The sequence below is a fragment of the Pristis pectinata genome, chromosome 3, assembly GCF_009764475.1.
Source record: "Pristis pectinata isolate sPriPec2 chromosome 3, sPriPec2.1.pri, whole genome shotgun sequence".
In the NCBI taxonomy this organism is placed as follows: domain Eukaryota; kingdom Metazoa; phylum Chordata; class Chondrichthyes; order Rhinopristiformes; family Pristidae; genus Pristis; species Pristis pectinata.
Genome location: NC_067407.1, coordinates 111,998,806 through 112,026,709, shown reverse-complemented (window position 1 = coordinate 112,026,709; position 27,904 = coordinate 111,998,806). Strand labels below are relative to the sequence as shown.

At 40.2% G+C, this 27,904-nt stretch overlaps 1 protein-coding gene and 1 long non-coding RNA gene across 2 annotated transcripts in view; one reads left to right on the top strand and one right to left on the bottom strand.

Annotated features, from left to right (window-relative positions):
- iars2 (isoleucyl-tRNA synthetase 2, mitochondrial) overlaps positions 1-27,904 on the bottom strand; it is a 69,779-nt gene that overhangs the window by 29,482 nt on the left and 12,393 nt on the right. Inside the window, 3 exon segments of the mRNA XM_052010959.1 lie at positions 3,925-4,018; positions 14,755-14,857; positions 24,798-24,958. Of these exon segments, the coding sequence (XP_051866919.1) occupies positions 3,925-4,018; positions 14,755-14,857; positions 24,798-24,958 (358 nt within the window).
- Positions 16,182-18,953, top strand: LOC127567838 (uncharacterized). Its single transcript, XR_007955951.1, has 3 exons — positions 16,182-16,434; positions 17,243-17,334; positions 18,590-18,953. It is a non-coding gene; the product is annotated as an uncharacterized LOC127567838 (long non-coding RNA).

The window sequence follows — 27,904 nt, the reverse complement described above, 5'->3', positions numbered from 1 at the left end:
GTTAAAAAATCCCACACATCTCCTGCGGCTCAAGACCTAGGCAGCCCTGCTGATTTCTAAGGGGACCTACTCTCTCCCTAGCCACTCTTTTACTCATAATAAAGCCTCTTGGTATTTTCCTTAACACCTGTCAAATCCATCTCATACCCTCTCTTTGCCCTCCTGATTTCCCTCCCTCCTTATTGAAATCATTTATATACAAAAAACAGAGGATCCAGTAACAATCCCTGCAGCACACCACTGGTCACAGGTTCCCAGTCCAAAAAACCATCCACTACCTACATAGAACACTACACCACAGTACAGGCTCTTCTGCTCTTAATGTTGTGCCAACATTTCATCCTGCTCTAAGATCTATCTAACCCTTCCCTCCCACATAGCCCCCTATTTTTCTATCATTCGTGTGTCTATCTAAGAGTCTCTTACATGTCCCTAATGTATCTGCCCCCACAACCTCAGCAGGCAGTGCGTTCCATGCACCCACCACTCTGTGTAAAAAAAACTTACCCCTGACATCCCCCTTATAGCTTCCTCCAATCACCTTAAAGTTATGTCCCCTCATGTTAGCCATTGTTGCCCTGGGAAAAAGTCTCTGACCTTCCACTCGATCTATGCCTCTTATCATCTTGTACACCTCTATCAAGTCACCTCTCATCCTCCTCCTCTCCAAAGAGAGAAGCCCCAGCTCACTTAACCTATCCTCATAAGACATGCTCTCCAATCCAGGCAACAGCCTGATAAATCTCCACTGACTCCTCTCTAAAGCTTCCTATAATTCTATAATGAGATGACAGAACTGAACACAATACTCCAAGTGTGGTCTGACCAGAGTTCTATAGAGCTGCAACATCACCTCGCAGCTCTCGAACTCAATACCCCGACTAATGACGGCCAACACTCCATACGCCTTCTTAACAACCATAGCGACCTGCATGGCATCCTTGAGGGATCTATGGACGTGGACCCCAAGATCCCTCTGTTCCTCCACACTGCTAAGAGTCCTGCCATTAACCTTATATTCTGCCTTCGAATTCAATCTCCCGAAATGTATCACTTCACACTATCTGGGTTGAACTTCATCTGCTGCTTCTCAGACCAGCTCTGCCAAATTTGTTTTGTGTTATGGACTAGGTTACTATTGGTGAATGTCCCCTTAAGATAGCGCATAGTTGTGTGTGTGTGTGTGTGTGTGTGTGTGTGTGTGTGGTTACGACAACAGAAGATGAGGACGTAATGACGTTTTTGAAGCAGTCAGTCAGAGGGAAAGAGGGGGGGGAGAGGGGAAGAGGGGGGGGAGAGGGGAAGAGGGGGGGGAGAGGGGAAGAGGGGGGGGAGAGGGAAAGAGGGGGGGGAGAGGGAAAGAGGGGGGGGAGAGGGAAAGAGGGGGGGGAGAGGGAAAGAGGGGGGGGAGAGGGAAAGAGGGGGGGGAGAGGGAAAGAGGGGGGGGAGAGGGAAAGAGGGGGGGGAGAGGGAAAGAGGGGGGGGAGAGGGAAAGAGGGGGGGAGAGGGAAAGAGGGGGGGGAGAGGGAAAGAGGGGGGGGAGAGGGAAAGAGGGGGGGGAGAGGGAAAGAGGGGGGGGAGAGGGAAAGAGGGGGGGGAGAGGGAAAGAGGGGGGGGAGAGGGAAAGAGGGGGGGGAGAGGGAAAGAGGGGGGGGAGAGGGAAAGAGGGGGGGGAGAGGGAAAGAGGGGGGGGAGAGGGAAAGAGGGGGGGGAGAGGGAAAGAGGGGGGGGAGAGGGAAAGAGGGGGGGGAGAGGGAAAGAGGGGGGGGAGAGGGAAAGAGGGGGGGGAGAGGGAAAGAGGGGGGGAGAGGGAAAGAGGGGGGGGAGAGGGAAAGAGGGGGGGAGAGGGAAAGAGGGGGGGGGAGAGGGAAAGAGGGGGGGAGAGGGAAAGAGGGGGGGAGAGGGAAAGAGGGGGGGAGAGGGAAAGAGGGGGGGGAGAGGGAAAGAGGGGGGGGAGAGGGAAAGAGGGGGGGGAGAGGGAAAGAGGGGGGGAGAGGGAAAGAGGGGGGGGAGAGGGAAAGAGGGGGGGGAGAGGGAAAGAGGGGGGGAGAGGGAAAGAGGGGGGGGAGAGGGAAAGAGGGGGGGAGAGGGAAGGGAAAGAGGGGGGGAGAGGGAAAGAGGGGGGGGAGAGGGAAAGAGGGGGGGGAGAGGGAAAGAGGGGGGGGAGAGGGAAAGAGGGGGGGAGAGGGAAAGAGGGGGGGGAGAGGGAAAGAGGGGGGGGAGAGGGAAAGAGGGGGGGGAGAGGGAAAGAGGGGGGGGAGAGGGAAAGAGGGGGGGGAGAGGGAAAGAGGGGGGGGAGAGGGAAAGAGGGGGGGGAGAGGGAAAGAGGGGGGGGGAGAGGGAAAGAGGGGGGGAGAGGGAAAGAGGGGGGGGAGAGGGAAAGAGGGGGGGGAGAGGGAAAGAGGGGGGGGAGGGGGAAAGAGGGGGGGGAGAGGGAAGAGGGGGGGAGAGGGAAAGAGGGGGGGGAGAGGGAAAGAGGGGGGGGAGAGGGAAAGAGGGGGGGGAGAGGGAAAGAGGGGGGGGGAGAGGGAAAGGGGGGGGGAGAGGGAAAGAGGGGGGGGAGAGGGAAAGAGGGGGGGAGAGGGAAAGAGGGGGGGAGAGGGAAAGAAAGAGACTAGCCTGCTAGTCTATCGATTGATGAAAAACCATAACTGTGCCTGTCACTACAATCCACGTATGGATTTCTGGAGTAATCCAGTGGAGTCCACTTTGTCGTTAACCTGTAGAGTGAAACAGGTATTTGTGTGGACGGCCACGATTCGAGAGCCTTTTGGGGTGAGGCGGAAGTGGTGGAGTAGTCACTGCTGAGTGGACACTGAGGTGTCGTATGAGTTCCAAAGTGGAACATTTGGATTTCGTAATTACTCTATTTGGTCTCTCCATCTACGTTTTGCCTTCAGTCAACAGTGGTTGTTGAAGAAGCCTTTGCTCACGTTTCACCTTACGGCTTGCTGAACTGAACTTTGAAAACTATTCCTGGACTTGGGAGTTTGGGAATTTGCCACACACACACTTCGAGTTTAGTTTTTGGGGGTAATGTTTAAGACTTAAAATTTTTACTTCTAACATTTTCACTTTTATTTTTCTTATTATCATAAGTAGTTATTAATAAAGTAGGTTTTTTTTAAACACTTATACATGACTCGGTGTTTTTCTCTTGTTGCTGGTTCGTAACATTTGTAACAAATTGGCTAGATCACCCTGACTTCTCACATTAACACTTGATGTGAGATCTTATCAAATGCCTTCTGGAAATCCAAGTACTGTACATTCACTGGTTTCCCTTTATCTATAGTATTTGTTACCTCTGCAAAGAAGTCATGAAAGATAGATTACTTTGAGTATGTTTCTCTTGAAGTTTTACAAGTTGCGATTGTGTATTTTGAGCTTATATGGCTCAATTATTAATACACAATGAAATTGTTTCATCAACACTACTATTAGTAGACAACATGGCACTAACAGATGACATAAAAATGAAAATGCTGAAAATACCTAGATCAGTAAACACCTGTGGAGTAAGAGAGAGCGAGATATTAACAGGGTTAACATTTCAGGTCAATGACCTTTTATCAATACAGCAACTTGAACCATGTTTCTCTCTCCACAGATGCTATCTGACCTCTCTGACATTGAGGATTTTGGTATTATTTTAGATTTCCAGTATCTACAATTTATTCCTCTTCCAATTTTTGGCACTAATTGTTTGTGAAGATAAGGTCAGTTATTCAAAACCATAAAGTTCCCACCAACTTGTTCAGTGACATTCAGTAAATAGAGCTATACTATTTACTGAAATAAAGCTAGAGCTATTTTTAAGCCTAATTTTTAAACCACTTCTTTAGCTTAGAATCCATAAATCTATCCATGGAAATAAGTTTTCTTTCTAACATATGTAACTTCCATGAATATTTAACTTCTCACCTTCCAAAACATTTGCCCACGAGATGCCACTATCAAACCAAATATCCAAGATATCTTCTCCCTTGATATAATTTGACACATCAGAGCCTCCACTCTGCAGAAACAAACACGGCAAATAAATTTAACCAATGAAAGAACATTTACATTTAAACTCATTACATGATTAATTACCTGAAAGGCTGCTTATCTATTATGACACAGAGATCCATGCTGCCTTTTGGCAGAGGAACCCCCATCAGTCTCATTACCCTTCTCCTTATTTCCTTGCAATGCCTGCAACTTATTTTCCCTCAGATGCCCTTCAACTCCCTTTTGATTCTTATACCTAAAGTAAGGGATAATTAACATTAGCCAATTAACCGATCTTTGGGATGTGGGAGGAAACTGGATAATCAGGCAGATACCCACATTGTCACAGGGAAAACATGCAAACTCCAAACAGACAGCAAGGACAGGATGTCATTTGGGTCCCTGGTGTTGAGGCAGCAGTAGTGAGTTGTGTCATTGTTAAAACCAAAAACAAAATCCATTCCTCCAGCTGTTTTTTTGTGATCTTATTCCAAAATATCATAAAAACGTTATTTAAATATAACAGTTAAATAATAAAGGAAAGCATGGCTTTAATATTCCAATTTATTTCATGCTTTATTTCCTCTTCAGTTAAAGATTATATATCATCCTATCTTCTCGTGTTTAATGCTGTAGGGGATGACCAAGTACAAATTAAGACGATGTTTATGAAATTTGTGTTTTCAATATCTTTTAAACCTTTCTGAAAAACCTACTGCTAGAAGCAAAGAAACTGAACAAATAATATCAATGTATCCTTGTAAATTGCAAAAATTAAATTCTGCATTCTGAAAATAAAGTGATAGTCATAGTTCACATAATTTCATGAAAATGGTGAATGGGATAGATATTACCCACAGGAAACTTGTATGCACTGTTGTAAATAGGTGAAAATTTATACTAAACCATTTCCTCCTTAAAAGAAAAAAAAAGTATGATCCCAATGATTTTAATCCTCCATAAAAGTTTAAATGGGGCCGCTTTTTCTTTAAATTAAAATGAAATATGTTGACTCAGATTTAGCTTAAGTGTAATGTAATGTCAACTTTTAAGTGTGAAAATTGAGATCTGAGGTTCTAAGATACATGGATTGATGGTTCCCTCACATATTCCCAACACACCTCACAAAAATCAAGTTTAACAAAACAGAATTAATATATGATTCCTTTGGTTCTGATTGTGATCAGAAAGAAAATTGCAGCCTAAAGGTTGGCCAGAGGGTTGGCAGTGGGGGAGGAGGGAGGGCCGGGATGGGATGGGAGATGCAGGAGATGGGGGCAGTGGGTTGGTATAACCCTATCATTAGAAAAGAACTGGGTGAGTTCCAGTATGGCCCCCAGAACTCTAATTCCTGAGGGTAATGGACCTCCTTATCTTAGTTGTACATACCCTGACCCCCAATTTCTCTAGTCTGGAAAATTGGAGGCACCCCCCACCCCCACTCCACCTTACAGAATTAGTCTTAAGGTGCACATGTTGAAGCCAAGCTTCTCAAGTTGGATGGAGGCTCTCTCACGTGTGAAGCAGAAGTTTCTTGACTTTAGCCTCAGTTCAAGACCTTGCAGTGTTCTCCCACCAGACTCGCAATGGAAATGTGCCAGGAGGTTGTGATTCATGACCAGCACCGGGATTTCAAAATTCTCTTCCTTGTGCTGAAAACTCTGTGTTCTCTCATTTGTCTTCCTGAATTCCTAAGTGTTAGTGCCATGCATTTCATGAACTTCAAAAATATTTTTTTTAGTATTGCAAATGGGCCTTCTCAGGGAAAGTGCTTGCTATCTGAGGTTATGGTGTAATATGAAAGATGTGAAATTAGAAAGATATTAAAAACAATATCTTTTTCCCACTATTGAGTGATCCAATACCAGAGGGCATGAATTTAAGGTGAGAGGGGGTAGGTTCAGAACAGATGTAAAGGGTACGTTTTGTACTGAGAGAGTGGTGGATGTCTGGAGTGCATTGCCTGATAGGGTGGTGGAGGCAAATTCATTGGGGGCTCTGAAGAGGGGCTTGGATGGGCACATGAATGAGAGGAAAATGGAGGGATATGGGCATTCTGCAGGTAGGACGGATTAGCTATGTTGGCACAACATTGTGGGCTGAAGGGCCTGTTCTGTGCTGTACTGTTCTATGTTCTATGCTTTATTTTTCCCTGTAGTTTCAACATTGCACTCCCAGTTCAAAGGTACAGCACAAAGTAGGCATATATTAATTAAGAGACATTTTAGTAATCATAAAAGAGCTGACTCTCAAAATATTTTAATTTCACATTTATTCCTCATGACGTCTTTTTAGAAGTAAATAATTTTGATGGGTTAGCTCAAGAGGATTAAAATTTTTACATTTGCATTAAAACTCACCACGACAATTAAACTCGAGCACTATAATAAATATCAATCTATACAACACCATGTATATACTGAGTGTGTTCCCTACAGAATCAACAGAGGATAGACTGCTTAAACTATCTCACGTGAACAAAAACGGCAAGAGCACGAGATCAGTTCAGGAAAGCTAGGAAAAAAATACATCATCTCTGAATGATCATTAAAGCTTGAATAAAATCACAATCATGCTCCTCCAGCTGATTTTAAACATCACCATCCTAGCAACTTCACATAACAGTCTTAAAAGATCCAGGCACAAATTAGAGGATGTAACAACATTGAAGTACCAAATGATTTGGAGGCAAGTGGAAATAATGACTTATTTGATTCTCAAAAGTAAAATGGTGGGTGGTAAAGGGTGGAAAACCTTAACACAGCTAAAAATTACATGATTATGTATCTAAAGACCCATGCCCTGCAAGGCTACAAAAGTAGTGTCAGAAGGTGGGATTAAGTTGGTTAATTCTTCAACTGGCACAGACATAATGAGTTGATTGGCCTCCTGTCTTGTAAATTTTCAGTAATTTTCATAAATACAGTGAATGCTGGAAATAACTTGGTAGTTTAGATGCTTTGCCTACAAGACCGTATTCACATTATTTATGTTAATAAGGCTTTGAATGACCAGGGGTTTGGCACTAGCCTAACGGTATTACAGCACCAGCATTCAGGATTCAATTCCCACCACTGTCAGTAAGGAGCTTGTATGTTCTCCCCGTGACTGCATTTGTTTCCCGTTTCCTCCTATATTCCAAAGGTGTACGGGTTAGTAGGTTAACATGGCTGTAATTGGGTGGCACGGGCTCAGCAACCTGATAGACAGGTTGTAGGATCAGAAGGTCAGGTTTAGATAAAAACAGAAAAAATAGAAGCAGTATGTCATATGCCCTAATAAATCTGATTTTGATTCTGAAAATATTATGGCTGATCTGGTCTTAATCTCTACTGCCCTGCCTATTTCCTGTAATGCCCGACTGCTCGATAGACAAAAATCTTGGCCTTAAACATACTGAATGCTTCAAGCTCCACAACTCATTGGGATTGAAAATTCCAAAATTCATTTACCTCAGAAGGTATTCCTCCTCAACTCCATCCTAAGTTGGCAAACTCTTATTCTGAAACTGCTTGCAAGTTCTAGATTCCCCCACAAGGTTACACATCATCTCAGAATTTATGCTCTCAAGAACCACAGAATTTTCAGTTTCAATGAGATCACCTCTCATTCTTTGAAACTATAATGAACCCAAGTCCAATCTGTTCAACCCTTCATTCCAAAATGACCTGGTCATCCCAGTAATCAACCAAGTGAACTTTCTTTGAACAGCCTTCAATACAAGTTTCTCTCCTCCTCGCCCTCACCTGTTTACTCTACTTGATTATATCACAAAATTCTAAATATCTTATTTCTTCAATAATGAATTCCCAATTTCTCAATAACAAATGTTAGGCTTACTGGCCTATATTTTTGTGCTTTGCCTCCCTCCTCTCTGTAGTAGTAGTACACATGAGGTTTATAAAACCGCTTGGACCTTCCCAATATCAAGGAAATTTTGCAAGATCCCCAACCAATGCATCCAACATCTCTTTCACCACTGCTTTTAAAACCTCAGCCTTTTCTCCAGTTAAATTTCTCTTTTTACCACTGGATTTTCCTCAAGGGATATATTTAGTGTCATATACCAAGACGACAGACAAAGTATTTGTTCAAAGTCTATACCATTTTCTAGTTTCCCATTAACTTCTCAGGCTCATCCCCCCCCCAAAAATCAATATTAATCACACCTGCTCCCATCCTTTAAATACACAAATAAACTGTACATTATACAAACTCTCCAATTTAACCTGAGGCAGTCAATAAGTAATGGGATGAAGTCAGTCGTCAAGGTGCAATGCTGTACAGGGAACCAAATTTAAGATTAAGTCTGCTACGAATCATGTCAGTAGAGAAAACAATAGAGAGAAATGCTGAGCTGATTACGTGTTTGTGGAAGATGTACCAAAGGCTCCTGAAGAGTAAGTGGTGGAGCCCAAATTTGACCTTTAAGGGATTCCAGAAAAGTATTACAGATGCTTCAACTGTAACTGGATTGACAATATGTAACCAAGTGAGGATTGCATCAACAAAATGGACATTGGTGGTGCTGGATGGCAAAAGTATACTCAAAGGCTGTGGAGAGATTAAGGAAGGACAATCACTGAAAATGCCATTATAGGCTAGTTCAGGCCAATTTTGTACCAAGATTGCAATAAATACCCAATTAGAATGACCTAAACAAAGTAACAGGAGTGATGAGCACAGATCTAAGTAGCAGCAACAGAATCAGGGAACAGGAATACATTCAGCATGGAGATAGTAATGCAATCCAGACGAGGCAGAGACTCAACGTGGTGCATGAAGATCAAAAGGATATATGGGAGAGGAAAAGATGGATTAGCTTGGTTGGCAAGATGAAAGCAGCCAAAAATAATTTCAGATTAACATTCTCTGTACTTTACAGATAAAGGCAGGATATGCAGGGAGAAAGATTGAATTAGATTGTTATTAACAGAGAAAATGAGCTGTGGATTATCCTTCCTTCCTGGCAATCACTGTAGCATTTGCAAATGAGGCTCATGCAGGTCCACTGACAATTAGCACAGATGATCAGGTCAGTCAAATAGGACATACGGATTCTTGCAGCTGTTGGGGACCATGACGTGATGATGAAATAACACTATGGGAATGGTGGACAAATGGGCATCGAAAGTAGAAATGAATAAATGTTTTATAGAATCAAGAGTAATAGAACTATCCTTGTTTATGCAAGGCACAGGGATGACAATTGGGAGTTTTGAAAGTGCAGCCATTAGTGATTTGAGGTAAGGTTTTGCCTTCAAGAAATAAATACAGAAGATGGAAAGCTGTAGGGTGCAAGGGGCTAGAAATGGTGGTTAGAAATGCAAAGTTTTAGATCAACAATTGAGGAACAGTTTCTTCCCCTCCACTATCAGATTTCTGAAAGATCCATGAACACTACCTCACTATTCCTTTTTTTGCACTAATTATTTATTTTTGTAACTTATAGAGTTTTATGTCTTTGCACTGTACTGCTGCCACAAAACAACCAATATGTCAGTGATAATAAATCTGATTCTGAAAGCCATTTTGATCCACATTACTGCTTCAAGAAAAAAAAACAATATAAGATTTTTTTTTAAATATTAGTAGGCATATGATCCCCACATTACTCCTAGCTAGAGTGGAGACAGCTAGATAATTTCTCTGCCCGTCAAGCCTGGTGAGTACACTTCTGTAAATGACAGATTGATTTTATGTAATTAATTTTTTTTAATAACTATCCTTCACTCATTGTACCTTTCTGGAGAAATTACCTGCTTTTATTAGATGTTCCTGTAGTTTCGGTCATAATTTCTGGTTACTCTGCTCTTTAAGCTGAGTAAACTGACTTCACTCTACAATCAACTGTTTGCCATGAGCACAGTCAGATGCCCCACCCTGCTCTGCCTCTAACTCATTTGTTGACACACTGTTATCAGTGGACATTTTTTGTTACAACTTAATAAAATATTTGGTTGTAGAGATGGATGTAAAATACTTGGAACAAGTAAAGAGATGGAGAGTTTAGGGATGAAGTTCTAGAGCTTAAATGGATGAAGGTAGTAATAGGGGAGGTGGAAGAGTACAAAGCAGCACTGAAATTTAACATCTGGAAAATTGTCTCTGATAAAAGTAATAGGCAAGGCTTTCAGCATCTCACAGAAATGAAGGGGAGAAATAACCGTGAGAACCGAGGTCCTTCACGGTCTGTTCATCTAGAAGATTAAGATGCATGGGATCCACTGTGACATGGTTGTTTGGATTCAGAATTGGCTTACCCATAGAAGATATAGTGGTCGATGGGTCCTATTCTGGCTGGAAGTCCATGACTAGTGGTGTTTGCAGGGATCCATACTGGGACCTCTGCTGTTTGTGATATGCGACTTTGATGAAAACGTGGATGGGTGGGTTAGTAAGTTTGCAGATGACACAAAGATTGGTGACATTGTGGATAGTGTGAAAGATTGCCAAACTGGGATACAGATCAGCTGCAGATATGGCCAAAGAAATGGCAGATGGAGTTTAATCCAGGCAAGTGTGGGGTGTTGTACTTTGGGAGATCAAATGAAGAGGAAGAGTACACAGTAAATGGCAGGTCCCTTAATAGCATTGATGTAGAGGGATTTTAGCGTCCATATCTCCTTGAAAGTGGCCGCACAAGTCAACAGGGTGGTAAAAAAAAGGCACATGGCATGCTTGCCTTTATTAGTCAAGGCACTGAGTTTAAGAGTCAAGAAGTTAAGCTGTAGGTTTATAAAACTCTGGTTAGACCACATCTGGACTTATGCATTCACTTCTGGTTGCCCCATTATAGGAAGGATGTAGATGCTTTGGAGAGGGTGCAGAAGGGGTTTACCAGGACGCTGCCTGGATTAGAGGGCATGTGCTATAAGGAGAGGTTGTTTTCTCTGAAGTGGTGGAGGCTGAGGGGAGACCTGATAGAAGTTTATAAAATTATGAGAGACAGTAGACAGCCAGAATCTTCCTCTCAGGGTTGAAATGCGCTGCCAGGGGTGTCAATGTTGGCAGATACAATAGAGTCATTTAAGAGGCTCTTAGATAGGCACATGAATATGCAGAGAATGGAGGGATATGGACTATGTGCAGGCAGAAGGGATCAGTTTAATTAGGTGTCATTAGCTTAATTAGTTCGGCACAACATCACACGCTAAAAGGCCTGTTCCTGTGCTGTACTTTTCTACGTTCTATGTTCTTAACATGCAAGCAGAAAAGGTTACGGTAAGCAATAACAGATGGAATTTGGGATACAAAGCTGATCTTGACCAGCTAGATAAATGGGCTGAAAATTGGCAGATGGAATTTAATGCAAACAAATGTGAGGTGTTGCACCTTGGGAGGACAAACCAGGGCAAGACTTACACAGTGAATGGTAGGGCTCTGAGGTGTGCAGTAGAACAAATGGACTTGGGAATACAGAGCCATAGTTCCTTGAAAGTGGCATCACAGGTAGATAGGGTGTGAAGAGAGCCTTTGGCACTTTGGCCTTCATAAATCAGGGCATTGTGTACAGGAGTTGGGATGTTATGCTGAAGTTCTACAAGACATTGGTGAGGCCGAATTTGGAGTATTGTGTGCAGTTCTTGTTACCTACCTACAGGAAAGATATCAATAAGCTTGAAAGAGTGCAGAGAAAATTAGGACCCGAATTGTAGGAAAAGGTTGAATAGGTTAGGACTTTATTCCGTGGAATGCAGGAGAATGAGGGGAAATCTTACAGAGATATACAAAATCATGAGGGGTATAGACAGGGTGAATGCATGCAGGTCTTTTCCCCTCAGGTTAGGTGAGACTAGAACTAGAGGACATAGGTTTAGGGTGAAAGGTGGAATATTTAAGGGGAATCTGAGGGGAAACTTCTTCACTCAGAGGGTGGTGTGAGTGTGGAACGAGCTGCCAGCGGAAGTGGTAGATGCAGGTTCAATTGTAACATTTAAGGGAAGTTTGACTACGTACATGGATGGGAAGGGTTTGGAGGGATATGGTCTAGGTGCAGGTAGATGGGACTGGGCAGAAGATGAGGCAGCATGGACTAGATGGGCCAAAGGGCCTGTTTCTGTGCTGTAGTACTCCACAACTCTAAAACTGAGCCATGTCAGAAATAAAGACAGCAATAAAGTTGTTTACAGCCAATAAGAAACCAGTTTCAACAGTCTGGAGAAATGAACAGAAAGATACCATGTAGTCCATCATGTCTGTGGCAGTGAAAACAAAGCTAATCAGCCTAGCTCTGACTTTCCAGCTCTGGGTCTATAGCTTTGCTGGTCAAGTCCCTACTAAATGTGGTGGGGGTTTGGGCCTCCTCTACCCTATCAGGCAATGAGTACCAAACTGTAACCACCTAGTCTATGGTTACATCCTCGTAAATTTTCTCTGCAACCCCAGTTATGACCGAAATAGTGTTACTTACAGCTCCAACACAGCCTCCCTGATATCATGTTCTATACCTCAACTAATAAAAGGCACATGGAATGCTTTTATTAACTACTTTTAAAGATCTTCAAACTTTCCATTCAAGATCCTTTAATTTCTCCAAACCATTCAATACCTTTCTATTAACTGTATATTCCCTTGTTACGTTGCACCTTCCCAAACACATCATTCACACTTTTCCCGATTAAATTCCATTTGCCACTTTTCTGCCCACTTCACCAGACCATCATGCACTCTAAAGCTTTCCCCTCTATCAACATGCAGCCAATTTTTGTATCATATCCAAACTTTTTTTTAAAATCATGTTCCTTGTATTCAGGTTTAAACCATTACCATTACTACAAAAAAAATTATTTTGACAGTGGCTGAGGGAGGTGGGGGGTGGGGGTTCTGCAAATAAGGTTTTTTTTCCTGATATCAATTGGAGTCATTTTTTGTGCTGGTAGATTTAATATCTAACCACAAATTAGTGTTAGATATTAAATCTACCAACACAAAAAATGTTTGACAGTTAACATGACATTTAAACCGGTTGTTGCACAAGTAAACATGGAGGTTTGCTAAAGAAAATGCTTTTGAAAGGCAGGTTACAGGAAAGAAAAGAAATGGCAAATGGACCTGAGAATAAAGTCCAATCATGTTCAACATGGTCAAGTTTGAATTTATGGTAAAGTAGTGCACTTGTTTACAGCTGTCAGACTAAGACATGGAGATAAGAAAAAGCAGGTAAATTATGGGATATGGGAAATTTGCATGGAAGACTGTGGGACCCATGTAATAGAGTCAAAAACGGAGGACAGACAGATCTTTCATGTCTCCAGCAGGGCTGCTATAATATACTTAATCATCTGGATCATGCACTAATGTTGATCATCCTTAATAAATACTTTAAATTAAAATGGAAAGGCATGATGAACATGCACAGCTATGAAATCAAAGTGGACAAGGAAGAGGAAAAGGCAACCTCAATTCATCCTACCAAAAAATATACTGGGGCAGACCATGAACTTAAACTGTCACCTTGCAATTAGAAACAAAAAGACATTTAACTAGGAGTGGAAGAACCAAAAATAGCTGGGATTTCCACTTTTTCAGCTTTAGTTCTGGAACGTCAACTTTTTACAATGTATAGTAACGTCTTAGATTAAAAGGCAAAGTCTAATGCATCCAGGTTTGCTCATGATACAAAGGTAGATCAGAAAGTGAAATATGAGGTGTACATAAAAAGAGTGCGCGAGTGTGCTGGCAAGAAGGTAACAGATGGAGTATTACTGAAAAATGAGAGGTTGTTCAATTTGGTACGTAGAATAATAAATCAAAACATTTGAATGGTGAGAAACTAGTAGAATCTGCTGTACGGCAGAGTCTGGGATTACTAGTACATAAAATGCAATGTTAACAGGCGCATACAGCAAGGAAATGGTACATTGACCTTTATTGCAACAATGTTGAAGAGTAAGGGAAGTCTTACTATAGACCTTTGGCAAGACAATATGTTTCACACCGTGTTCAGTTTTGATCTCCCTTCCTAAAAATATTCTTCCCATGAGGATATTGTAGCATGTAAGTTTTCTTATGAAGGGGAAAACAGGTAGAATAGATCAATATTCAATAGAGTTTAGATGAACAAGAGACCTCATTTCAATATAGAAAACTCGAAATTTATGCTGAATTGCTGCTTCCTCTAAATGGAGAGTTCAGAAGTAGAATATACAAATTTCAGGGCAAGATGTCAGTAATTAAGGACTGAGATAAATCATAGGAATTCTCTGCCTGAGTGCTGTAAGTGGTCAGTAGTTGGGAATAACACTGGGCTGAGAATAATGACTGATTTAAAACAAAAGGAAATCACAGAATATGAGGATCAGGTGAGCATGTGGGTTTTAGGCAGAGAATTAGCTATCATCTCAATGATTGGTACAGCTGACAAGGTTTACATTCCCTATCCTGCTTCTATTATGTCTTTCAAAGAAGTTTTGTCAATATGGTGTAGTATTTTCAATGGTTTTACTCTGACTGAGTTATTCTGCTACTTAAAACCTACCTGTATGTATTTTTTTTTGGAATACTTTGTATAAACTACTTTAGATTGAACAGAAATTTCATTTGTCCCATGTTATGTAACCGTAAAGCAAGTGGAGCAAATGTACCATGTCTTATGCTCCTCTTTTCTTCTTAAGTTCAGAAGAATTTCTTAGCAAATAACCTTTGAATGATTTACAGATATGATGCATGGAATTTTCATTCAATAGACTATATGGCAGTTTGAAGTTTTACACATTTTCTTGCAATGTGATTGAGATTGTGACCTCTAAACAATACTACCTTTTTTAAAATTTCCTTTGTCAAGAGTTGGTCCAAAGGTAGAGTCCACCAACAGTCCGTACCATGTTCTTTCACCAGTTTGATGAGGTGATCCCTTGTGTATCTGTATGGGAGCAGTTACATCTGAGTAGTCTGTTAACATTATTGATAAACAAAAGGCTAACTTTAAAACTAGAGTACACATGCAAACTCAATTCTTAAAAGCATTTCTGTATTTATTCCACCTTTAAACAGGTTTCTGCACTCTCTTTATTTGATGTGGAGAGCAAGGCGTTGGACAGGATGCAAAATTAGGCAATTAAAGCAAATGGCTGCTATGCGATTCCAGTATACAATAGAGTTTGTATGTATTGTATACATTAGACAATGTCTGCTTAAACCCTGGAGATTAGGTATTATTTGTCGGTACCGAGGAAAGAGAATGTTGCAGGCCTCTGCCATGTCCTGATAAAAAGACAATCTTATTCACAAGGGGCATGCTGTTACTCCTTAAAGCAACAATACTTCAATCAATTCATCAACTGTTTCATCAATTTTTAAGATACTGATAATAAAAGTGATTGTTAATTGATAGAATACAAAAATTGACTACAAACAATTCAACAAAAAAAAGCACAGAAACAAATCAAAAGGAAAAGAGAACTATTTCTCAGTTGATCATGTACAACTCTTCCTCTACAAGCCCTTTGCATAAAATTCCCCTTTTCTCTTTGCCAATTTTATGACTATCCAGAGTGCCATAACTTCGTACATGGCAAGGTTTTAATTTGATCAAATTTGATCAAATAGTTTGTTTCCATAACAACTAAAAGCCAATCATTCCAAACAAGTAATTGCTAAGAGCATCTGTATCTCCACGTCAACAGAGCAGGCTGTATGTGCCATCAATGAGAAAATAATCACCCTGTATGCATCAATGACATAGCTTTGGACTAATAACTTAATATAAATATTTTTGAAACAGCTTATTTTCATTCACTCACTAATCACCATCACGTCCCTTCACTAATAAGGATTTCCATTAATGGCCACTCAACTTCTCATTTGGGATTCTCGTCTTCCCTTCACTAGGTCTTACAAAACAGTAAAGGTACTATTAAAAAATGACAATTTCGTTAGGCTTTTTTCCCTGCATTCAAATTTATTTTGAATTCCCAATTAAAAATATAAAGAAAACACTTTTTTTGTTTAAAAGAGGTCCTTTCATACTGTAAGATTTACTGTTTCGTTTTGATTAATGGTCAATTAAATTACTGAAATGAAAATAAGTCAAATTTGCATTTCAAATAACTCCCATCAAAATATTTGAAATCATGCTAGTTACATTGGGTGTACAAAGTTATTAAATATTTGCAGCGTGGATAATCATTAACTCACATTTATTAACTTCCACATCGGCCAAAGGTTCATAGTGCTATGTTTAAAAAAGGAAAAAGGGAAATCTCTTTTTGTCACTCTTCATTTGATACAAATTCCTGAACAATGCCTGAAGCTAAGAGGAGACCTAGATTAGAGTTTTCTTCTTCTCATCCTTGTTCCAAGAACATTGGCAGTAAGGCTTGCATTTATCATCTAACTCTAGCAGATCTGAGCAATTTCCTGCAACTTGCAAGATCCCTTCAGAGGCAGCCATGAGTCTACAGCACGGTTGATGATGGCAGTCAAGTAAAGCTAGGCCAGGTAAGAATGACAGATTTTATATCCTAAAAGGACATTAGCGAAACATTTTTTTTGTTTTAAAAAGAACCAAAGAAATTGGTGTCAGTGAAATTATTTGATTTGCAAATTTATTCTTAGGCTGAGTTCAAAATCTCAAACTGCGATAACGAGATATAATTTTGCATTCATTGGAGCATTTCAGCAAGTAATTGTGCTTTTTTTTATACCAAACTATAGTTTTGTCATTGTTGCATTGAACAAACGATGTCACTATGCTGACAAATTCTGTTTGAAGGGCAGATAAAACCTTTTAAAGTTTAAGACCTCATTTCCTCATCTCTCAAACTGTCGTAGGCTCAACAGTACCTTACTTTCAATTTTGAGTCTGAAGGCAGAGGTCTTTTGAAACTTTGAATGCTGGGAAAAGTAAATCTAGAACAGAATAAAAAGATTAAGCATAGAGTGACTGTATTAAAGATTATAACATTGCTAATTTCAGTGAAAGGTGCGCCCAGGTAGCCTGAGGACAGTCAAAAGACCACCAAACTTGGCTTTTTATTGAAATTTGCCATTTACAATTGTTAACAAATTAATTTGTCTGATGTGATTAAACCAGTTGATTGTAAACCTTGGCCTGTAATTTAGAGGCTATATCTAGGAGGAGTTCTGGCATTGTGTGACATTTACTTGGTTTCGACAGCAAAAGGGAATGAGGTAATACAGCTACCATGACACCAACCAATACGTGTACAAGCTGATATTGACTGTACAGAATGCTTATCTTCTAGAGTTATCAGAGACAAAGTAGCATTAGACTGATTACTTGCAGATGGAAGTTGGAGGTGAACAATTTACAGCTTTCCTAACGACAGGACAAGAGTAGAACCAGGCAGACAAGATACTCTGCCCCTTCCTTAGCAGGTAACCAAACAAATTTATTCTTCTAAAACAGCCAATAAGCTCCCAGAAAACATAATGAAATTTCATGCAATTAATCTTGCTGCAAATGGCATTTGTATATTTCTGTATTTTAAATATGAAGTTTCATGGAATTTAATGGCATGTCTGTAAGAGCGCAGAGCAATTTATGTTACACTATCTGTAAATCAATTTTAAGATACTATTAATTGTACAACATGAACCATTTCTTCAAAGCTTCTTTAATTCTAAGGATATTTTTCCATACCTACTTGTAATCTTAAGGTGGGTGTGTTTATGAAATTCTGAAAGGTTTCTAAGAGTGAACCAGTGTTCGTAATGTTAGTTTATAATTTACCTTTGTATTTTTAAGTTGCTAAAAGGGTTAATTTATCCTGGACAGATTTATTGTATTTTACGAGTGCATATTTTCCAGTCCACAAACCAAAAAAATATAACACCATTTAATATGGAATTTTAATTCAAAAATACTCCTGATCCTTCATGAGGTAAAATCCCAAAATGCAGTATTACTCTAAACAAGCTAGTGCCTTTTGCAAAATAACTGAACAATTTCAGAAGAATACAAGGCTTTTAAAAAATCATGTTCCCCAACCTTTTTTGGATGCAAGAATATGTATTTAGCTTAACATTGTAATTAGTTTTTTCTTAAAGAAAGTAACAGAAAAATCACAACTAAATGAAAGGGAAACAAACAACATTTTTGCCCAAGTAAATTAGGCTCCCTTGAAAGCTTTGTTTGGACTTATGGCCTGTAGTTATAGTTGCAGAACAAATCCCAATTTACTATAGCAAACTTTCAAAATATTGCTTCTTCACGATTGCCATTGTCACACCACATAAAGAAAAGGTCATTTAACCTAACAGATAGTTGACTCTAAGTATTCCAGTTTTCTCAGACTTTGTTCGAAATGTCCATGAAGTACATATTGCTGCATCCAGAAGACTCTGAATACCTATCACCTTTCATGTGAAGTTCCTTCTGTCATTTGTTCCATTTACTCTGCAGTAACTTTTACAATGTTAAAGTAACATTTAGGATCTACCTTCTCTAACAAGGACTTGTTGCGAGTTTTTTGCCTCAGCTTTAGACTGATTTTTTTTTAAAATCTTTGTCATAGACGATTCCCCCAATTGACCCAAATCATTCAAGGTCCTATAAGTATCTCAAAAGTGTGTATCATAATGCTGCTAATTTATCTTCAACTACTGGTAACTATTTTTTCCCTCATCACAGATCAGCATCAACAGAAGAAGAAATAGCTATGCTGTTGCAGTAATGGAAGATTAGAAAATGCTGAACATGAACAAATCAGAAACACAAGAGAACAGCAGTGCTCATCAGGTGTAACAGCAACTCCATTTGGATGGCACTGGCTTCCAGTGGAGTCGCTGTTACTTTCGATGGGCACTTACAGATCAAGGATCCTTTCCCTTTCGAAATCGTTGTTTCTACAAAGTAACTTCACCAGTGGTATGACTGGTTTTCCATGAGGTAGAAGGTGTACAAGACTATGACCTATGAATTGACAGCCAGTGCAATTACAGCTTTGCCTGTCAGTTCTATAGGCCACTATTTTGTCCATCGCTAAAACATTCAACTCGGTCAAGACAGCACATTTAATGCTTGCATTTTCTAAAATTTGTAAAATGTATGAAAGGTATGAAATAATTCCAATGTAATAGTTAAAACAAGTTTGTTCTTCTGCATTTTAGGAAATAAAACATTTTATATACCTTACAACTTTTTAAAAATCACAAATTGTACTTGACAAAACATGTCGAAGCCCAAACACGTTGATTTATCACAACTAGAAGTGACATGGACCAAAGTGAACACCCCTGCCAGTCTGAACATCCTGAGGTCAGCTTCGGGTTGCTGGCATCTTGTGATGACCCAAAATGAGGTAATGGGTAGGGGCCTTGAAGTGTGGATTGGCTCTGATGTGTTCAACCCATTAACTACAACTTCTAAGAGAATTGTACAGCAGCTAAGTGCGACAAAGAACAGGATAATGAATTGGAGAAAAGCTATTTTGAGAACCTGAGAATACTTGGGAAAATGACTAACATTGAAAAAGATAGACAAGTATTTAAGACAGACTCCCGGAAGTATACATTTTGCTAAATTGTAGGAACAAACAAAACACTGACAGCATGGATAAATATAAAGGAAAATTTAAATGCAAGGAAAGAGATGTGCAAAGAATAAAAAATCACAGGCAACTTAAGAGAGACAAAGTAATTGTTTCTGCATGAACCAGGGTAAATATATGATGGACATGACTTGGAAGTTTAAATAAGAAATATTATTACAGCATTTAAAGTAAGAAATGCGGTCAGGGGACAAGTAGCAGAATAAATTACTTGCTGGCTACAAGGCACGAATTAGAGTGTAAGAATACAGGGTCACTATTCACAGCAGGTAGTGGATAATGGTGTTCCAAAAGATCAGTAGTTGGAGCAGTGCTACTCACAAATAAAATTAACGATTTAGACTCCGGAATCAGAAATACAAGTTCAATGTTCACAGGACAACAATTTTTTTTGGTGGCGTTGGGTAGCTGACATCTATACTGAAGAAGATTACAACAAATTACAGGAGGACATTAATAGACTTGCAGAATGAAGAAATAATTTGCAAATGAAACTTAATACAGGTAAATGTGACATAATACTATTAAATGGGAAGAATGAAGGAGTCTCTTATCACTTGGAAGGTGCAAGTCTAAGGGGAGGGGTGGTGGAGGAACAAAGTGGTCTCAGGGTACAAATACAATGATCACTCAAGCTTGCATCAGAGGTTAGAAATATATATAAAAAAAGCTTAGTGCTCCTTTTTCTTTATTTCTAGAGGGATAGAAATGAAAAGTTAGAAAGGATATGGGGCTGTATTGATAACAGTACTGAGATTAATAAGGATGCTACCAGAAATGCAAGGGTCTGGATATCAAGAAAAATGTACAGACTAAGCCTTTTTTCTCTGGAGAATGGGAAGTTGAAGCATTTTGACAGAGGGGATGGATAAAGAATATTTTCATTGCAGAGAAGACACCGTCATTATAAGTCATCAAGAAATCCAATAGGGAATTCAGAAGAATCTTCTTTGAGTAAACAATGGCACTAAAGTGGAACCCAATACCACAGAGAGTGGTTGAGGCAAATAATATAAGAGGAGGCTGGAAAAGCTGGGAGGTGGAAGCATGATGCTTCAGCAATTACTGGTTCAAACATGATCACAAGTTGTCTGTGTGGAGTTTGCACATTCTCCCCATAAACATATGGAGTTTTTTTTGGGTGCTCCAGTTTTCTTTCACATCCCAAAGATACACCTGTAGATGAGCTGCTGTAAATTACAAGGGTACAGAGAAATGGACTGATACTGTGAGTCAGCATGGAGTCAATAGGCTGAATAGCCTCTTTCAGTGCCACAATAAGTAAGCATATGATTTAGATGAGGAAATAAAGGGCAGTTTGAGTGGAGAATAAATGCTGTCAAGGACTGGTTGGGCTGAAGGACCAGTTGGGCTGAAGGACCCATACATCCTATTTATGCAATATATATAATAATGTACAAGATGTATAACTTGGTGTTAAATCTGATAGGAAATAAAGCATAAAGGACTTATCAACCAATCAGTTAAATAATTGTTGGCATAAATAATGATAGAACCCAGAGGAAGAACTTTTAGTAAGAGTTTGTATTTGGGATGCCATCTAACAAATAAGATTGCAGCCTGTGATGTGGGGACAAAATGGCTAGCAAAATGGCTGCATTCAAAAGTAAAGAGGGCAGGTAAAGAACAGTTATTCAGTGTGACAGAAGGTGTACAGGATCCGTACTGGGACGACCACAGTTCACAATTTAGACTTCAGAATTAAAAACAAATTATCAACTTACTGATGACACTAAATTAAGTAGAGGATTTATCTTAAATTTCTAATTAAACTTTGGTGAACTATACTTTGGGTAACATATACAGTTTTAGTTACCACATTATAAAAAGGATTTAAGGCTACCTTACAGCTTCAGAGACCTGGGCATGATCCTGACCTTGACTGCTGTGTGAAGTTTGCAAATTTACGCAATTCCCCCAGGTGCTCAGTTTCTGCCCAAATGCCAAATGTGCTGATTTATAGGTCAAATTGCTATTGCAAATAGCCCTAGCATGGGTGGATGACAGGAGAATTGGAGAGTTTGGGGTGGGGGGGGGGGGGGGTGTAAAAGAGGGGAGTTTGAAGTTAATGAAGATGAAAAATAATGGGATTACCCTGGATGGGCACGTGATGGTTGGTGTCAACATGGTGGACTGGAAATTCTGCTTCCATGCTGCAAGTCTCTTTGAACTGGCGAAGGATTGAGACAGATTTACAGTAATAGATACCCGATTACATCTCTGACAATTATATGAGGGAGAATATTCCAATTGCAGAAAGTAAATTACTATTCCCATTGGTAATTCTTAGCATGTATTTGCAAAGTTCTATCATATGCAAATATCTATACTGTAATTTATAAACAGAACACAACGCTGAGGATTTAAGGAAGGTGTGGAAGGAGCGGAAAGGAGCTGACACTGAGAGAAACTTCAAAAGCCATGGAGCCTATATTCTTAAGAACTGATCTTAAATACAGAAGCAAAGTATAAAGGTAAAAAGACCAGCATTTACGGATGATTTGTGAAAGAACATAAAAATTAGAGAAGTATGACATTATTGGGATCAGTAACCAAAAGGAGAATTTGAGGGTTTTTAAGTCCATTCCCTTTCACATAGGGAAGAAAGGATAAAGGAGCAATGTACATTGGTGCAAAGGTAGCAATGGTGAGGGGTTGGTGATGATGACTAACGTGGATTGGAATATGAGATATTTAACAGATGGATGGAAGATATGCATTGGATGTGCTGAACAGGATCTTTGACAATAGTACGACCTGCACATATTACAAGAAAATTAAAAGGACTGAAAGCAAAATTATAATTTAATTAGAGGAAAGAGGTGTGGAAGTTAAAAGGTGGTTCCACCCATTCCCCTGAGTATTTGAAGTAGGTGGTACTCCATGTTGCAGTTCTGGATCTACTTCTGTTCAAATCGGAAACGTAGGTAAACAATGAAATAGACTGATAAGGCAGTATGACCAATGCTGGGTTGTAACTGCTGCATTGTAACAAAAGTTGATTCTGCCATAATCAGTGAAACTAAATAATATTATTCAAAGATCATATACACATTAAGACAACCAATCAGTGAACACTCCACAATACAAAGCTTCAAAAAAAAAACAAGACAGTTTAATACCACTTGTAAAGCTATTCTTTCACTCAAAGCTAATTTTGCCATTGTCATGAGTATTAGAGACTTAGCTCCACAATTTGCCAAGCCCACCTGGCTCCACCCTTTATCAAAGCATTGTAGAATATTAGTCATAACTAAGGACTGATAGCATTTACCAGTGTTCAAAGTCCTGCATGGGCAGGGACGCCGCTGCCGTTGCAACAATTTCCCTGCATTAATGAAAATCTAAATCTAGGTAAGGCTCCAAGATTTGCAAAGACTATCTTTTAGAAACCTTGATAATAGAGATAATACTTGCAGTTAAGATTTGCTTTATCATGTCAGAATGTACCAAAGCATGCCAACCAATAAGTTCTATTTGAGCCACAATGAGCGCCACGTAGGCAAACAGACATTTTGGCGTTTTCTTGGAGTTAGGACACAGCACTCCACCACTCTTAATGACATCAAGTAATTACGGGTCATATTACACCCTTCGCACAGAAAGTTAAATTGCCTGGGCTGTAACCTCAACTTTATCACTGTTTACTTTCCTTTTTTGCACACCAGCATCTCTTATATTCTTACTGAATTATAGTTATAAAAAGAGCTCAGTAGTGCATAATGGATCAGGATGTACTGGGATCTGCTTGAAATTGGCCATATAATTTCACATATATCTCACAGCACATTACCAAATCAACGGCACACAATCAAAAGGGCCTGCGAGGGAGGGAAGGCACAAGGGGAAGAAGCAGGGGAGGCACACCAGTAGGATGGGACGGAAGGGTTGTTTCGGGGGAGGGGGGGTGGAAAAGAGAGAGAGAGAGAGAGAGAGAGAGAGAGGGGGGAGGGGGAGAGAGCTAGAGGGTCAAGAGGGAGTAAAAAAGTCAAGGGGCTACAGTGGGTGGTAAAGTGGGAGTGGGTAGGCTATGTTGGCCTGAGGAGGGAGAGAGATCAAGATTGTGAATGAGAGCAAAGGTGGGGATGGGCAATAAATGCTGGCCTTGCCAGCAACAGCCACGTCCTGAAAATGAAAATATAAAAGCAAAACAAAACCTTGCCACTGCCAACCAGCAGAATTTTTAGAGCAGTTCCTCGATTTTGTTTGGGCAACGGTGCAACACGTTTCAGTTTTTACATGGAAAATGACTGAATGGAGACCAATCCTTGTCGCACCCCACTAGTTACTGATCGCCAATCTGTAAATGATCCACTTGTCCCAATTGTGTTTTTTGATCATTAGCCAATCCCTTATCAATCCTGATACTTCATGGACTCTTATCTTATGTAGTCACTTTTCATGTGGCACCTTATCAAATGCCTCTGGAAATTCAACTAGATTAAATCTACTGGTCCCCTTTTTTGCCTCATGTTTGTCACATCCTTCGTGAAATCCAGCAAATTTGGTTTCCCTTTCATAACTACCACGTTGACTCAGCTTGATTATTTTAAGGTTTTCTAGATATTCTGCCCTTACCTCAATCATGCATTTTCCCAATAATAGATATTAGATTGAGTGATGTGTAGCTTCCTGCTTTCTGTCTCCCTCTTTTTTGAATGTTAGCATTACATAGACAATTGTAACCAAAGCATCTATTTACATTAAAATCCTTAGATGCAGGCCATCAGGTCTAGTGCACTTATCAGCCTCTCGCCCCATTAATTTCCAGAGTACTTTTTCCTTTTGTGATAGCGATAGTTTTAAATTCCTATTCTCCCGTAAACTCTTGATAATCTACTATCATTGGGATTTTTTTTGTCTTTTTTGCTGTAAAGTTAGATCCAAATATATCATTTAGAATTTAGATCACTTACATTATTAATTCTCCATCTCATCCTCTGAGGGACTAATGCTGTCCGCTCCCTGTTTATGTATCCGCAGAAGCTCTTACCTGTCTTTTTATATTATTTGCTAGTTTACTCTCGTACTTAAACTTCTTCCTCTTTGTAATGCTTTTTTATTCATCCTTTGCGAGTTTCTAAAATGTTCTGCTTAGTAGGTGCATGGAATAATTTGGAAATATATCTCTGGTACCATTATAGTCAGGACTATCAAAAGGGCAATGAATTTTTAATTGGCAAATTAGACAAATAGAAGTGTTCTTAATTTGGTAAGTCACTGAAAACTAATACAGAAATATATCCCAGCATGTTCAAAGCAACTTACTTGTTTATAAGGGGTTCTGCAGTTTCTTTGTGGTAGAAAACTGGAATAGGAACTCCCCAGCACCTCTGCCTCGAAATGCACCAATATGTTCGTCTATCCAACATGGCAAGCATGCTGTTCATTGCTGATCGTGGAATCATTTCAACCCTCTTCAGCAGCTCCTAAACAAAAACAAAACAGTGAAGCATAGTTTATACATACCTCAACCCTATATATCTCAACCCTAGGCACTGTCTAGCGTTCAAACAATACTTTCCTATAAAAAAACACATACACATGGAATAAGTCACAGAGTTTAGCCTAGGCAGAGATTGACAGATTTTTGGATATTAAGGGAATCAAGGGATTGGGGGTGGGGTGGGGTTAAGGCAGAAAACCTGCACTGAGGTAAAAGATCAGCCATGATTTTACTGAATGTTAGAGCAAGCATGAGAGTCAAAATGTTCTACTCCTGCTTCTATTTCTTGTGTTGTTATAATAGCTAAAGGAAAGGAGCTAGGGTCCACAAGCAGGGATGTCCTGTTACTCATTTTTGCAACCCATTCTAACCCCACCTTACTTGCTTCTTCCTAACTCTATCCTTTTTCCTCTGGTCCAGGGGCTTCCCATAGGACCCCTGACACCCTCCAATGCTTTGATCATTTCCATTTCCCTGGTCCCAACAGACTCATCTTTACAATGGATGTACAATTCCTTTTATGACCTCCATCCCTTTACGACTTCCATCCCATGTCATTATGATACAAGGACCTTTGGCTTCTTCCCTGGGCAGAGGCCCAACCAGTTCCTTTCCAACACTTTGCCTGGCTGACGTTTTTCTTGAACAACTTCTTCTACAACTCCACTCACTTTCTTCAGATCAAATGTGTAGCTATAGGCACTCATATGGGCCCAAACTATGCCTGTGAGATATGTGGAACAGTCTTTGTTTCAGTTCTTCTTAGGCCCATTCCCTCAACTTTTTCCATTTCGTCGATGACTGCATTGGTACTGCTTCCTGTCTTCAGGCAGAACACGACAATCTAATTGCTTTTCTTGCCAATTTCCACCTTGCTCTCATCTTTACAAGGTCAATCCCTGACTTTTCCCTTCCTTTTCTGGATTTCTGAGTCCATCTGAGGAAATGGGCTGGGTATTAACATTCATTACAAACCTACTGACTCCTCCAGCTGTCTCAACTACTCCTTGTCCCATCTTGCCTCCTTTAAAAGAGTCTATTCCATTCTTCCAGTTCCTTTGTCTCTGACGCTTTTGCTCCAATGATGAGACTTTCTGCAAGTGTCTTGAGTGTCTTGTCACATTACGGAACTGTGGCTTCCAGTCTGCCATTTTTAAACAAAGCCCTTGACTGCAAGGGCTTTGTCCATTTCCCACACCTTTGCTTTCAACCCCTCTCCTCTGGGACAAAACAAAGTTGGAGTTCCTCTGGCCCTCACCATTCATCCTACTGGCCTCTCCATTCAAAAGATCATTCTCTGCAATTTCCACAACCTTCAGAGAGATTCCACATCAGACACACCCTTTCCCTCTCCTCCCCCTTTCAGCATTCCACAGGGACCATTCCCTTTGCGACTTGCTGGTCCACTCCTCCTTTCCCACCAACCACCTTCTTCTTAAGGCACTTCCCCTTGCAAACACAGGCAATGCAACACTTGTCCTTTGACCTCTTCCCTTCCCACCATCCAGAGGCCCAAAGTGCATTTCCAGGTGAAACAGCGATTCATCTGCACTTCTTCCAAACTACTGCGCTGCATTCAGTGTTCATAATGCGGTCTCTTCTACAGTGGAGAAACCAAACGCAGATTGGGTGACTGCTTTGTGAAACACCCGTGTTCAGTCAGCGAAGATGACCTTGAGCTTCCTGTTACCTACCACTTTAACTCTCCATCCCACTCCTACTCTGACTTCTATTTCTACTTCTATACTGAGGCCCAACGCAAGCTGGAGGAGAGCACCTTATCTTCCTTCTAGGAGAATTAGTGTCTGCGTGGGTTTCCTCCAGGTGCTCTGGTTTCCTTCCTCATTCTAAAGACGTATGGGTTAGGAAGTTGTGGGCACGTTACATTGGTGCTGGAAGCGTGGTGACACTTGCGGGCTGCCCCCAGAACACTACATAAAGATGCATTTCACTGTGTTTCGATGTACATGTGACTAGTAAGGAAAGCTTATCATCAAGAATTCTGAATGGTTCAAGAGGGTCAATGTTTCTTGCTTCATTTATATGCGCCGCACACAACTTGCAGTGTGTGCCACACTAGATCAAATACCAGATTTGAGCAAGTCCTCATTCAAAAAATTTGGTGGCAGCAGCATCGTCATCAATTAAAATCCAGGCCACCACGGTGCAGAATCCACCCACTTTCTTAAACAGAAAATCATTCCTATATATTGAGACCAATGCAACCATAATTGGTTACAGAGTTAGAAAAATGCATTCACAGTGCTTTCTACAAAAAAGATTAAACTTCCAATATAATTTCTTAAGGCTAGCAGGATAATATATTGTTTTATAAGGACAGCAGCATTAAACTAACATTCAGCAGATCTTGGCACTATTTCAAAATTGTTCCCAAATATCAACTGTTTTATTCCCTTCATCTATCCTGCTTTACCAAGTTATGTATCCAGCTTTGTAGTTACCAAGATTGTTGCTAGAAGGAATTTCATTGAAGTTTCAAAATACTGACGTGAAGCAGATGGCATTATTTGAACAATATACTTTAAGTACAATAGCCAAACACATTCAGAAGGGTACATTGACTCCTGTTCTAACTTGGTGTTTTCTAATGCTCTGTACACTGCAATTTTTTTTATTTATAAAAATCTTCAAGAAAGAAAAATTGAGCAAATATGCACGCATGGCCAATAAAAGAATGTCATACAATAGAGGTGAGGGGATAAGGAAGGTGCCAGAGGAGGAAGAGAAAGAGTAAGTGGAAGAGCGGAGAGTAATGGACTGAGCCAGTGCAACCTGCAGCAACATCAACATTCTCCTGAGCACAGAAGTCTAAATCAGACACTTGATTTTGCTCTGCTGATTGAAAGCCATTGGGCAGTTTGTTTTGCTGCCCAGTGTCCAGATCTTGGTTTGGGGCAGCACCAACTTT